Genomic DNA, 14,471 nt, shown 5'->3' with positions numbered 1-14,471 from the left:
AAAGGACTGCTCGTGAGGTTATAAAGGTAGCACTAGCACAGCTAAGTTCTGTAGCCAAGGAGAGCAGGGCTTATACCAGATTAGTAGAGCTCAGACGCGATTAATACAGGGAGAATATTAATTTAGATACGCATATAAACAAGTAAACAACAGCAGTGAAATCATTTTACCTCAGAGGGAAGAGGGGCAAAGGGATTAATAAGGTCCCTTGATATGTGCCATTGGAAGGGCTGATTTATAAGGAGTTATAAAGCTGTTTTTGCTTTGGCACCTGGGTACCTATAGCACCACATGCCCCAACCAGGGTGAGCCTGGCTTATTTGGTCATATAGGGAGAAATTGCCTATTAGTGCCCCACTTAGAGGAGATAAAGAGACCTGAGGCTTCGCATTAGTAGTGCTGGTTCTGTAGAACTGCCTCCCTGTGGAAATGAGGCTGGTGACCTCCTTGAACTGTTCCAGAGCACCCTAGTTATATTGAGCCATTTCTGTTTTTTGTTTTGAGTTGTTTTATTCATGAGTTACTGTTAACTATGGCAATGTTTTGATTTTATGCTGAAGACTTTTTAAAAAAAATATAAATATCTGAGTATCAACCCTGAGAGTGATTTGATTGTAACTGATGAACTGAATGGAAACGAATGTGATTCTTATTTCCCTGTTGTGGGTTACCCGCATCACCTTCTGTTAATGTTCAACTATAATAATACACTCTGCAAGTTAGATCTCAAACATGCCTTTTACTGCACCTTCTGCTGCTGTTCTTTCTTCACTGGATTTCAGATATGCTTTTATTAATAAATTTGGTTTAAAATAAAACTTTGCAACACACATTTCTCGTAATTAAAATGTTATGTTCTGAGGGCAGAGAGAGAAAAGCAAATGGACAAGTCTTGTTTCTCCTTTCCTCCCCTTCCCCCCCTCCCCACAGGAGGCCAGTCAGATCAAGGCTACGGTTCCAAAGATGAACTTATAAAGGATGATGGAGACCACCTTCATTCAACAGATGTGCTTATAGAAAAAGATCTTGCTGCAAAAGCTGAAAACTTAATTGGAGGTGCGTTAAATGGATGGGAGATTTTTTTTCTTTTAAAACAGGCTTTCTAGAATTGGTTTTATCTGGCTTGATAACAGCACTTGTACAAAAGATCGAGTAGTTGATTACTAAATCAACACAGGTAGTCCTCAATTTACATTTGTTTAGTGACCGTTTGAAGTTACAACTTCACTGAAAAGAAAATGACTTATGATTGTTTTTCACACTTATGAACATTGCAGCATGCCCATGGTCATGTGATCAGAATTTAGCTGCTTGGCAACTGGCTCATATCTACGGTATGATGGTTGCAGTGTCCCTGTGGGTCATGTAATCAACTTTTGTGACTTTCTGAAAAGCAAAGTCAACGGAGAGGCCAGATTCACTTAACAACTGTCTTACTAATTTAACAACTGCAACGATTCACTTAACAATTCTGTCAAGAAGGGTCATAAAATGGGGCAAAACTCACTTAGCATCTGTCTTGCTCAGTAACAGAAATTTTGGCCTCAACTGTAAGCCAAGAACTACCTGTATGAAGAGGGAAGCTGTAATTATAAGTTGTATCCACATAATATAGTTTCTAAATCTTGGGAAGAAATATTTCCATTTTCACTCTTCTGTTTAGTTCTGGCATTATATTTTAAGGATTCAGAGTGGAAAAGATTCAGAGAAGAGCAACCAAGATGATTGGGGCTAATCTTTATTAGATGTGTTTTAAGCTGAGGCTGGACAGCCGTCTCTATGTGGATGGCTTGGATTTGAATTTGGATTCCTGCACTAAGCAGGAATTGGCCTTGATTGCTTAAATGGTGCTTTCCAACTTACTGTTTCCATGATTTTAAGTTTAATTGGGATCTAGTGGCTGAATTTACATTCTGGAATGTCACTTTTCAAGAGGATTGTCTTGGTTGATTGTGCTTGTACATCACTCAAAAGAAGGATTGGCTGGGTGGTATGCAGTGAGTTGAAAGACATTAAATAAGTAAAACAAAACAAAACAAGGAAAGCAGTATAAGAACAATAAAAAAGCATGATAAGCATGGTAAAAATCAGCCAGAATTAATACTAGCAATAAATTTAGCATAAACTTTCCAGTTTTAAAATAAACACATGCTTCTTAAATTGCTTAGAAAATAAAAAGAATATTCAAAGTGAAACTAAGCAGAACACAAGTCAGGTGAACATTTCTTTAGAAAATATTTCATAGATGGAGACTACAACTGAAAACAACTGAACAAAAGGTTTTAAAAATACAGATAAAATCTGGGGTTTTTTTAAAGTACTTTTGGGGATAATCTACTAACCCTACCATTTAAGAAATTCTATCTCTACTACAATTTCCCCCCCTATTCAAGATAAATACGTTGTTATAACATGGATGGCCATTTTATTGATTGGAGGGGTAAAGCTGCATATACAAATAAATGTGCTGTAAAAGGATTGTCTTGGTTGTATTTTTTGGAACACGATTTAGACCCCAGATTTACTGGAAAATACATGCTGACTGGAAGTTCTGGGAAAGTTAGTTAGGTACTTGCTATTAGATATGGTATTCATTTTTCTCTCAACTTTCACTAGCATGGAAGTCAACTCATTCTCTTTCTCTTTTCCCCATCTTCTGAAGATTTTTCTGGCACCAATGAATCTGCAGAGAAACAGCACTCTAATATAGAATCGCAAACCCCTGTGGAAGTGCCTTTGCATTCCTCAAGCAGTATTGTGAAGGTTCCCTCTGGTATGTTTGTTCTTCCTGGCAGGAAAAGCAGTGGTGGTAAGCTAATCAATATATTTGGCTTATTAGAAATAAAATTAGAAATCATTTATGCTGTGCTTGACTTGTCCAACAGAATGAATTTATTATGTGAAAAAATAATAATAATTAACTACCACCTTGCTTGGAACTTCCTATATCAGTGGTTCTCAACCTATGGTCCATTGACCCCTGAGGGGGGAACCGCGATGCATTCACAGGGGGTCTGTGAAGGCTTGAAGTAATGATTCTGATTTAAATCTTGAGTTAAGCCTTGGTAGTCTGTGGCCACAAAAAGTATTTAAAAGGGGTAAGTGATGAAGAAAAGGTTGAGAACCACTATCCTACATAGTACAGTGATACTTCCATGATTTTTAGGATCTTGATTAGAAGCCAAATAATGGAAAATACCTAATCTAAGGACTGTGGTACTCATTTAATAGATGGCAAGGATGATGATGATTTTTCTCTTACTAAATGTAATATCATTCCTTATATATATATTTATCTTAAGTTTAAATTGCAAGGGATATATGATTCCCAGTAAACTTTATAAAAATTGAATGAGGCTCATTTGATACATATGTGTTAAAACCTCTAATTTAAAATGTTTATCTGTCTTTCTTACTAATTCAGTACAGATCGGTGCCAAATTAAACTTGATTTAAGTTCTTCAAATGTGCCTTGCTAATTCTTAATATTAATTAAAAAAAAAAAAAAAGGTTCTGGTGAAGGAAACCAGCAGTCTGTGTGCCATTCCCCCCAATGGAGGTTAGCAATAACAGCATCCGGTTAATCATGTTTAAAGTGTGAAGCGTAATAAAGATCAACCTTGGTCTGGGAGATTAGTAGATTAGCTTGTAAGGTTGAAAAACATTTTGGAAGAAGGGAATGGCAAACTATATCCATACTATTTCCAAGGTGCGGCCACAAAATTACCAGGATAGGAAATGATTTCAATAATTAATATTTGGAAATAATCTTTCTTTCTTCCACTTGTTGGTTGGCTTCATGATTTACTTCATGACCATCTTTTTGGCTGACTTCATGACTAAGATTTATAAAAATAACACTTTAAAAAAAATCAGGAATGATCACTGTCAGTTTCATAAGGACAGGACATGTTTGGTTTTTGCCTGAAATGATGAGTTATACAAAATGTTTCTATTTTCTTTTGTGTAATGAAGTTATGTGTAGCATCTATGTGCACGTGCATGTTCTCCTCAGGGTGTGTGATTAAGTATTGGTTGTGTACCTGTAAGGGTCTAATCAGAGAAGAGGCATGTTTTGTTTGTCTGTGTGTGTGTGTGTGTCTGTCTGTCTGTCTGTACACACACACACAGACACTCAGATATGTAGTATGTATGTATGTATGTATGTATGTATGTATATAATCATTTTCTCCTTTGTGTGTTCACATACTGTATATACATAGAGAAACAAAGCATGATTTTTCTCTGATTAGATCATATTATTGGCTCAATATGTATTGAAATAGTCTAATTACAGCAGGGCCCTTTTGTCTGTTTCTGGTTTTGTTCTGCTTTTGACATACCCATGTGTACATTTCTGAGTATTTATGACCTGAAAAGCAGAGTAGGCTGCATAACTTTCACTTTGGGACATGTGACAGAGAGGACTTGGTAATATTCCAAACCATTACTCAGGTGCTTCTCCCTGAAGGATAGATACATTGCGGGGATTTTTCCGTGGAATTTTTTTCTCTGTAACTTCTAGCCACATTCTGTTGTCTGGGTTTCCTTTCATTCTGTTCAGTTCAAATTTCCTTTCATTCTGTTCAGTTTTCAGAGAATTATCCTGCCAGCGGGTAGACAGGCAGAGTCTTGTCCTCTTTTCCACATATTTTGCTACCATTCCCCTTAGAGAGTGAGTGTAAAAAAGAAAAACATGACCGGTTGACTAAAACCCAGCAAATCTTTTATGTCAGGGAGTAAGGATTTACTTCTGTGAATCTTTTTTTATGTGCCCTCATGGCAGACTTATAGATCTACAACAGCAATTATATAATTGTGGTAATTGGGAGAATGATTCTTGATAAATATATAACTATGTATTCCAAAAATTGCTATTTTAAAATGTTTAAGGGACACAGAAAGGTTGCTTAAAATATACAAATATAGAATCCCTACCCATTTAAAAGACAGTACAAGTTCTATGTCAGTGATATATTATTTTGAAATGTACTATAAATATTTTAGCATTAAATATTTCTCTTAGAGCCAATTAACATGTTATATTAGATTTATTTTGACAATCTTGATTTCAGCTGGCCATTTATTTTAAAGAAAAGTTTTTGTCCAGTCTCAAGCAGGACTCCATGCAACTGTTTTTCCTTACAAATTAACACTTTTGTTTTGATAACATGCTACCTCCAAAACACCTCCTGGTGTTCAAAAACAGAAACAGAAAAAACAATTCCAAAACAACCATAAAAGTAGAGTCCCATAAAACAAAACAAAAAAATAACACTTGAGTTAATTTTAATAATCTGTTACCTTGCAAATTCCTAAAAGAAGAAGCAAATTTTCAATAGTCACCTAAAATGAGTCTCAGGCACCAGAATTCTTTCAGTGTGGAAGACTAAATTGACCAATTTAAACATATATTTTAAAACCTGTAGCACAGCATTTCTATATGGTGATTTTGGTTGCCTTTTCCATGTTTTTTCTAATAGATGTATTTTTTAAAAAAAGTGCTTTATATGAGCCAATATTTTAGACACGGTCCTGTATATTTTTGTTTAAGGAACTGCATGCAGTCCACTGTTCATCGTTCAGGATCCTATTGAAGATTCAGTGTTTGATTGTAACACTTCTCCCAGAAGAGCAAATGAAAAAGGGAAGAAAAGGCAAAAACATTTTTCTGGAAGGACTTGCAGTTTCAGTACTGAAAGCAGAGCAGACATGCTGCTGAAGAAGAACAGCTTAGACTCTAACTCCAGTGATCTTGCCATAATGATGGGAGCAGATGCAAAGATCCTCACCGCCGCTCTATTGGGGGCCAAAACCTCTCCACCCCATATGAGTAAATCACATCCTTTTGATGATGCCAATGGCATACAATTCTTCTGTGGGTCAGACAGTCCCAGAACTCATGAAGAAGAAAATACATGGGAAACAGGGGCTAGCTCTTCACCGGTTGTGAAAGAACCTGGAGATCAATTGAAAAACGGACTCAGTGACAGCACGGTCGAATCGGAGTGCAGTAGCCCCAGACCTCCTGATACCCTTCAGTCTAAAACTGAGCAAGGAGAACCCAAAGAGATAACAAACAAAAGGAGTAGTTTTTATGGTGTAGCCAAGCCAATTGAAAGGGAAGGTGTTCAAATGGGTTTGGATCCGTTATCTTTGCTGGCCACGGAAACAAAAGCCATCAAACCCGCCGAGCCGGAAGAAAAGATCATGTCACCAGTTGTAGCACGCAATCTGGCTGAGGAAATTGAAAGCTACATGAATCTAAAAAGCCCCTTGGGCAGCAAATCTTCCAGCATGGAATTACACAGGAAAGAGAGCAACCGGGAAGAGGATTCCCCTAGTTCATCAGGGCCCAGTTTAGAGAGAAGGTCAAGCTTGGATTTCATCCCACTGCCCACAACACCACAGATTCAAAATGTTAATCATAAAAGTCCATATGACTCCAGGTCCAAAACCTTTACTGGAAGGCCAAAGCAACTGACTCTTTCGCGCACCCAAAAAGAACGGACGATAACTTTAACAGGGCTGGGTCGTTCTCCTCAGGCTTCGTTGGGTGCAGTTGTCCCCTATCTGACAGGGCTGAAGCTAGACCACATACTATCTGGGCCTAAAATAGAGGTCTTGAAAACTGGCATGAAACAAGCAGCTAATGTCGCCAGCAAGATGTGGGGAGCAGTGTCATCAGCATACAGTTATTCGGATGATGAGGTAAATGTTGTGCCGTTTTTTTTCCCCCTCTTCGTTTTTAACCCACCAATGTAAGTAGTAAGTTCAGTTGTCTCAAGTAATCTTCCCACAGTAGACTTTATCTTAATATGGCAGAGATCACCGAGATCTTACATTAATTGTTACTCCTATAAATTATTTCCCTTTTGTTCTAACACTATTTTAGAAGGCGCCACAAATGTCTGGGTCAAACTTTTAGATCACATTTATTTGGATTGCAAAAAGGAGGGATAATTCATTCCAGAAAAGGATTGTTAATCAGATAAATATAGTTGAATTTCACCCATGTCATCCATAATATTGTAACACAGAACACAAATTGGTTATATTGTTCTTATATTTCCTGTTGTAATCTGTGTTTTCTTAATGCAGATAGTAGGCAATTCATAGGCTGTGTCTGCCCCATTGAGGCTTTCATGCTGCCTTTGAATTTTCTCTTCATTTGCCAGCAATTTCCTAGGTTAATTTTATTTTGAGAATGTGAGGAATTTGAAAAGCAGGATTTCTCTTTAAATTGCATTCCATGTGTTATGGCAGCGGCAAAATGATAACCATATTTGCAATAGCATTCACTAACCTTTACTTTTGAACAATAAAATGACTAAAATTCATATAATCTGCTTTCTCATATGAGGTCCTGTGGATTTTTTTATTATTAATAAAAAGGAAAACCACAATAAATTTAAGATAATATTGCATGCAAAAAAGGAAGACTAATCATAAATATCTGTTTGAGGTACTTCACTGTCTCTTTTATCATATTTGTAGCACTTAAAGATAATAGTATTTCTGCAAAATATTCATTGTAAATAATATACTTGTTTTGGGGGGGAGGTTTTTTAAATCTCCTATATACACTGTGAAATCACCCAATCTCAGTGGCCTGAAAAGCATTAGGTATTATTCTGTTCCTTACCTACCAAAGATATCTTTACTGATTTCTTTTCTCAGGCTTTAATTTCCCTCTTAATCCATTTCAGAAATTTTTTCAACCAGTTATTCTTTGTCTCTTGAGAGATTTGTTGCAAACACATTAAACAAGAAGGCAAATCACACACACTTCAGGGCCTTGGCACTTGCATTTTCAATAATAATAACTAAATAGTGAACATTTTACATTAGTGTAAGATTCTGAATTTGTCTTTTACCTTTTAATAAAAGGAGGAAACCAGCCGTCCTGATTTTACCTTTCCTGCTGGCTTTGAAGATCATATATTAGGTGTCTGTCAGTCACCAAAAATAGGAATCCCAGGACTGGCTACCAGTGAACTTGCACAGAGCACCACAAGTCTTGGAAGCAGCAACAGCAGTGGAGACTTAGGGAAACCACACTATCCTACAGGTACCATAAACTTTGAATTGTTCATCAGGTCTATCCTTCTCCATGCAGAAATCCAGATTAGTACATCCCCAGCAGATGGCTGGCTGTGTTTGTTCCCTTACAAGTAGAGTGGTTTGCTCAATGTTTTAAAACTGTTGCCTGGAAATACCTGAAATTTCTTCTATTAACTGTTTATGACAGTCTGCATTTGGGAAACATGGTCTGGGAGAAAAATATATTGAAAGAAGCTTATTTGATACTGAGTAAATAGAACTTTTCCTTTTCTTTGTCCCCCAACAACTAATTGCATAAAAAAATGTTCTTTAATTTTCAAAACGGACAGGATGAAAGTTCTACTAAAGGGCTAAGCACTAAGGATTGCCAATGGATACGTTACATCAGGGTTGCTTTTTTTATTCAGTGGATACTCAATTTTAAAAAGTAGCATGTGTTACTTGGTAGTCCTTCATATAGAAGTATTCATACTTTCTAAAACTCTCCAAAATAAGCCTAACAGCAATTTCCCATCTAAATTCTGGCTTGATGATGAGTGGAAAAGTATAGCACAGAGATATGAAATGAAATGGGCAAAAATTTGTCCAATTTGAAGTGGCATCAATACTTTAAAAAATTTGGTTTCATGTGATGGGAAAACAATTATGAACCCATATCTCTGGGAGAATATAGCATCCCCCCGCCCCCAACAATTCTTTAGGTTTGGTTTTTAAAAAGCAACTTCTCAGAATCGTATGGGAATTTATTGCCTAATGAGATAGTAAGAGTTGTGTGTAATTTAATAATTTTTAAATTGTTCCACATTACTTTACACAGGGGAAAATCAATTTTCACGAGGTATGAAAGGTTTGGATTCTGATAAATCTGAACATGGCTCTTCATACAATACCAGTCTATCCAGTATCTTCCAAAACTGTGCAATGGAGGTAAAATATATAATCTTGAGTAAAGATATTGCTATATTTTATGCAAAATTAATTTTCTTTCCGAACATTTAAAAAAATAATAAACCTTAAAACATTTCTCTTTCCTTTGGAGAATACTGTTTTTGAAACAAATTATTACTGCAATGATTTTTAAAAGTATCTGTGCCTTTTCATTTGCATTCAATCCACTGATCCACATACACTGTCTGTATTTACTGTTAATACATACACCAATTTAACATGTCAGTTTTGCTTTGGCAGGTGCCTTCCAGGCACTTTGGGCTGAAATTCATTTTCAGTCCTAGTGTGAGTTGATGGGAGTTGCAGTGTTACATATTTCTGGTGCCGAGAGCTGAGAAAGATTGAGTCAAATATGTATAATATGCAGATTGAAAAAAATTAATTGCCTGTTGAAGTATGAAGTAGAAAAATATTTGAAATTGTGGAAATACTGCACTAAGCTAGACATGCTCCTGGTCAGTTAAATATGGATTTTTTTGTGTTCTTCATGAACAAAACAACTTGGAGTTTTGATATCTGTTTGTTTTCATGTCTTTAAAGAAAACATTTTTTTTTAAATAGGTCTTAATGTCCAGCTGCTCTCAGTGTCGAACCTGTGGTGCCTTGGTTTATGATGAAGAAATTATGGCAGGATGGACTGCAGATGATTCTAATTTGAATTCTACATGTCCATTTTGCAAAAATGCCTTTTTACCTCTCCTTAATGTGGAATTTAAAGACTTACGTGGCCTTGCAAGGTTGGTAGACATTGGTAGCCACTAAATAGTTTTGAGATACCTTCATAATTCATCCTTTGCAGATGATAACAAACTTGGTAGTCATCCAAACAAACATTTGGTATGCCGTTAAATTGTATCACATACTGGATATGGATAAGTTTCTATTTATATGGGGAAGCAGTTTTAGTTTTGTTTTTCTCTTCTGCTTAATGTGTGTTTATGTGTTATGATCTCTATTGACAAATTGGTCTATAAATTTCATTTTTAACCAGAGTGGGAATGCAGATTGAGTCCTCTAGTCTTAATGTAGAAATTAAAAACAATCATATTCATGATAAATTTGGAATAACCAGAAGTACAGGTAGTCTTCAATTTACAACAGTTCATTTAGTGACTGTTCAAAGTTACAGTAGTACTGAAAAAAGTGACTTGTGACCATTTTTCACACTTACAAAAGTTGCAGCATCCCCATGGTAACGGGATCAAAATTCAGATCCTTGACAACTTGCAATATCCTGTGGTCATGTGATCATGTAACAAATGTCTCGCTTAACAACATAAATGTTAGGCTCAATTGTGGTCTTAAGTCAAGGGACATGTATTACAAAGGACAAAATTATGTTTATTACAGTTCTTTCTTTTTTTGTAATTGTATAACTTTCTGCCTGTTTCTTTCCTTACCAGTTTGCTTTTGAAACCAAGTACCTCTGGTGATAGTTTACACAGCAATAACATTCCATTAACCACGGATTCTCTGGAACCGAAATCTGCCTCCATCCCTACCACAGATCTAATCAGTTTTTTAGAACCTTCAAGTGCCAACCAGACCATCAATGAAGAAAATAGCAGCCCAGCAACACAAAGGTACAGACAGGAATTAAATAGGACTGTCTTGCTTGGGAGAAATGTAATGGTTCACGTAAAAATCAGATTTCTTTCAAATATAAGATGCTGGACTGGCATCACGTCCCCCATTTTGTAGAAAAGGCCTTATTTGGAAATGAAATTCCGAGACCCAGGAAAGTGTTGGTATGGGAAGGATGAAGCGTTCATCTGATTCATTCATCACATCATATAAATATGTAATAATGCTCTTAACTGGATTACTGAAGCCACAATTTTTTAAGCACTTTGTGCATCATAGATACAGTAAAGAAGGCATTTTTGTGAATGGTAGATTCTGCTTGTGAGTGCTGACAGTATTGCAGTCAAAATAGTACTAAGAAACTTGCAAGGAATCAGTACAATTAGATTCGTAAAAATATAACATTTTTGGAAGGGGAGGAAAGCCCTTACAGAATGCTGCACCACATACCCCTAACCTCCCTGAGCATATTTCGGAGTAAGAAATGCTTGGAAGAAGGCATGGTTTGTTCAGCTGGACTACTGAACCAGAAGCTCATTGAAATATTTTGTTGCAGTTTTGCTAGCTTTAATGAGTGTTTGTATTGTGTTTCAGCATCAATACAGCAGAGGAAGAAGACAAAAATCTCAAACGCATAAAGCCTCCTGTTACAAATAATTCATCAAAACGCGGGACTTCTCTGACTCGGAGTCACAGTGTTGGTGGCCCACTGCAAAATATTGATCTCCTGCAAAGACCATCTCATGGAATTTCAACAGTTAGCCTCCCTAATAGTTTACAAGAGACAGTGGTAGGTAACCGAGCTTTTCCTGGTAATATGTACAGGAACTAGATATCAAGAGAGACTTCCTTTTTCCTATTGTTTATTCTGCCTCAATTGTAATTCAGCTTCCATAGATTTTGTATATGATTTGTTTTAGAAAACAGAGCTCTCTTTTTCTCTCAAATGGTTTCTGTATTGTAATTCACCGGATAAGATAGTGATATTTGTATGTTTACAATATTGCATGTATGGCATTCCTGTTAATGCTGCTCAAAGATTTATTGAGATTTTTTTTATTAGGGAGAGAAGCTGAGATAAGTGCATTGTTTGCTCACTAATGATCATTGATGGGTTTGTTTTTTTAGGATCCCTTAGCGAAAAGGACAAATCCTTCGCCTGTATCCGTTCCCTATTTGAGCCCATTGGTTCTCCGGAAGGAGCTTGAATCTTTGTTGGAGAATGAAGGAGAACAAGTAATTCACACATCAACATTCATCAATCAGCATCCCATTATTTTTTGGAATTTGGTCTGGTATTTCCGACGCCTGGACCTCCCAAGTAACTTGCCCGGTCTCATTCTAACATCTGAACACTGCAATGATGGAACGCAGGTAAGCGACACTTTGGCACCACAAGCAAATGCAGACCCTTAATATTTGGAGGAAAGCCATAGTTCTTTGTAAGAGAAACAACTAAAAACTGATTACTTTTCCTCTTTGTTCATTCTGGAAATGACCACTTCTACTGACAGTATTGAATGAATATATCTGGAGAAGCACTTGTACTTCAAAGTCAAATATGTCGATGGGATGAATTTTAACAGATGCCACTGATTGAAATGAAATGACCTTGAAAAAAGAATGACTACTTCATAACCCTAGAGCAGTGTTTCTCAACTTTAGCAAATTTAAGATGTGCGGACAACTCCCAGAATTCCCCAGCCAGCATACTATACATTTTTAACTTAAGCTGAGATTGTGAAATGCTACATTAGGGCAATCCAGTCCGAGGGTTGTGGGAGAGGTTTCTATGTTTACAGAAGTGGATTGTCCAGAACAAAGGGTTCATTCTGTTCTTTTTCCATTCAAAATATTGATGGAAAGGTCAAAATTAAGATTTGTCCCATTGGTTTCAGGGGAGAGGGGAATAAAGCAGGAGGGATCTTTACATTTTCTTCTTGTTTACTGAAAATTAATGAACTCTGGGCTGGAATTCTCAAACTTGTAAATGCTCACATTAAGACTCAAAGTGAGAGAGAACAGTAATATTGAGATAACACCTTAATCCTTTTGAGATTTGCTTCAGAGTAAGTTTAGAAGATATGGATTGATCATGCTGTCACTGGATGAGCCTGTTTGTTTTAGTGGTTGAGGCAAACAGGAGACTGGGAGCTCTACTCTCACCTCAGGCATGAAAGCCAGCTGTGTGACATTGGGCCAGTCACTGTCTCTCTCAGCTTAACTTACCTCCCAGGATTGTTGTGGGAAAATAGCAGGAGGAAGCAGCATTAGATGTATTTGCTTATAAAGTTGCTTATAAAGTAATAAAACTAACATAAAAACCTAATATATAAAGAAATAAATTTTTGCTGCCTCAGTTATTTATAAAAATAATAAAAACTGATAAGAACAAAGCAAAAGCAAAATGCATTAAAGCAGCCTTAACCAGTTATTTAACATTTAAGGTTAAAAGTACAGTTATATAGGAGGTAGGTTCTTATTCTGTGACACTGTTTTCTATGAAAGTATGTCTAAGCAAAAGCTTTTCCTGCTTTATAAGAGTCCTTCATTTGCAGTAGATTGATAACAAATCTTTTCCTGTTCTTGAATTTGGCTTGATTTAAATTGGAAGATATGAACTGTTTCAGGCATCTGTTCCCTTTTTGTGAAAAAAATAATGAAATTAGGATTGTGTATTTGGCGTTGCTAAGCGTTGGCAGGATTCTCAATCTGTAGTAAACCGATAAGAGTATGCTTCTTCCATTCTAGCTTCCTCTGACCAACTTGTCTCAAGACAGCAAGCTAGTGTACATACAGCTACTGTGGGACAACATCAATCTTCACCAAGAATCCGGGGACCCACTATATGTATCTTGGAGAAATCACAGTGAGTAAAATGTTTGTGAGAATTTTATCCAGACAAAAATCTTTGCTGTTGTGAGAAATTCTGAAATAATCATTTACTTATGCATATCTGAGACCAACTTTTCCAAATGTCAAAAACCATCTATTTATTCATTTATTTTGTTTCTTTTTTTGTTTGTTTATTAACTGCCCATCTCCCTCAGAGATAATTTATTCCAAAAGTCTAGGTTTAATTTTGTCCTAAGAAAACACTTATAAATTAATAGGTGGACAAAGTTTTTTTCATGAGCGGAAAACATTTTCAGTTCTGCAAAGTTAAAGACTTTTCAGATATGATGTCCACAGTGCGTAGCTCAACATTTAACTTTTCAAAGAAAAAAAAATGTACATTTTTCCAGAATTGAGATGAAGTATCAGGGAAAAGAATCACAAGTATCCCAATCAGAATTTGGCCAGTACAGTCACAACAGCTTCCACTTTAATAAACGCAATAGGATTTTGTTGCCATAAGAACTTAGTTCTCCACAGAAAGTCTTCCATATAAATAAATAATACGCTTATGCTGCATAGGTCTTCAGCTATTATCATACATAATCTGTCTAGTTCTGGATATCGAGTACTAAATGTCAAACTCTTCCAATTACTAAAACTGTGTTTAGTTTTTCCCTTTCCTCTTTTCCCTCCTTGCCCGTTTCATATTCTGTCCTTCATCTTGGATCTCTCAATTCTTCCACTTCTATCTTTTATCTTTCTTCATGTCTTTTGTTGTGTCACATTTTCTTGGGTTGCATGACTTTTTTTTTAACCTTCTATTTTTCCCTTCTTCTAGATTCTGCAGAAAAGAAGCCCTCGGTCAATTCTGAAGAGCAACAAGCAATAAGCACTTTAGTCGAAAACATCAAACTGAACATTCAGCACAATGATGTGGTTAAACCTATTAATCTCCTTGTGCAGAGAGTTAAGCGGGATGAGAAACGGCAAAGGTAAAGGGTATCACCGCTTGGATATGAACGCTAACTCTTTGAAAA

The 14,471-nt window shown here is 36.3% G+C and overlaps 1 protein-coding gene across 5 annotated transcripts in view; it reads left to right on the top strand.

Moving 5' to 3' along the window:
* DENND4C (DENN domain containing 4C) overlaps window positions 1-14,471 on the top strand; it is an 82,588-nt gene that overhangs the window by 61,441 nt on the left and 6,676 nt on the right. For all 5 annotated transcript variants that reach the window (XM_026680269.2, XM_026680271.2, XM_087957637.1 and 2 more), the window contains 11 exons: window positions 931-1,056; window positions 2,663-2,809; window positions 5,555-6,711; window positions 7,891-8,071; window positions 8,882-8,991; window positions 9,574-9,749; window positions 10,416-10,595; window positions 11,191-11,386; window positions 11,725-11,970; window positions 13,348-13,465; window positions 14,273-14,426. In XM_026680269.2, the coding sequence (XP_026536054.1) occupies window positions 931-1,056; window positions 2,663-2,809; window positions 5,555-6,711; window positions 7,891-8,071; window positions 8,882-8,991; window positions 9,574-9,749; window positions 10,416-10,595; window positions 11,191-11,386; window positions 11,725-11,970; window positions 13,348-13,465; window positions 14,273-14,426 (2,791 nt within the window). The remainder of the gene's footprint in view (window positions 1-930; window positions 1,057-2,662; window positions 2,810-5,554; window positions 6,712-7,890; window positions 8,072-8,881; window positions 8,992-9,573; window positions 9,750-10,415; window positions 10,596-11,190; window positions 11,387-11,724; window positions 11,971-13,347; window positions 13,466-14,272; window positions 14,427-14,471) is intronic.

The sequence above is a fragment of the Notechis scutatus genome, chromosome 2 (genome assembly GCF_049901735.1).
Source record: "Notechis scutatus isolate UNSWTSFEM ecotype Mainland chromosome 2, rNotScu1.2, whole genome shotgun sequence".
Taxonomy (NCBI): Eukaryota; Metazoa; Chordata; class Lepidosauria; order Squamata; family Elapidae; genus Notechis; species Notechis scutatus.
This window is presented reverse-complemented; position numbering and strand designations above follow the sequence as displayed.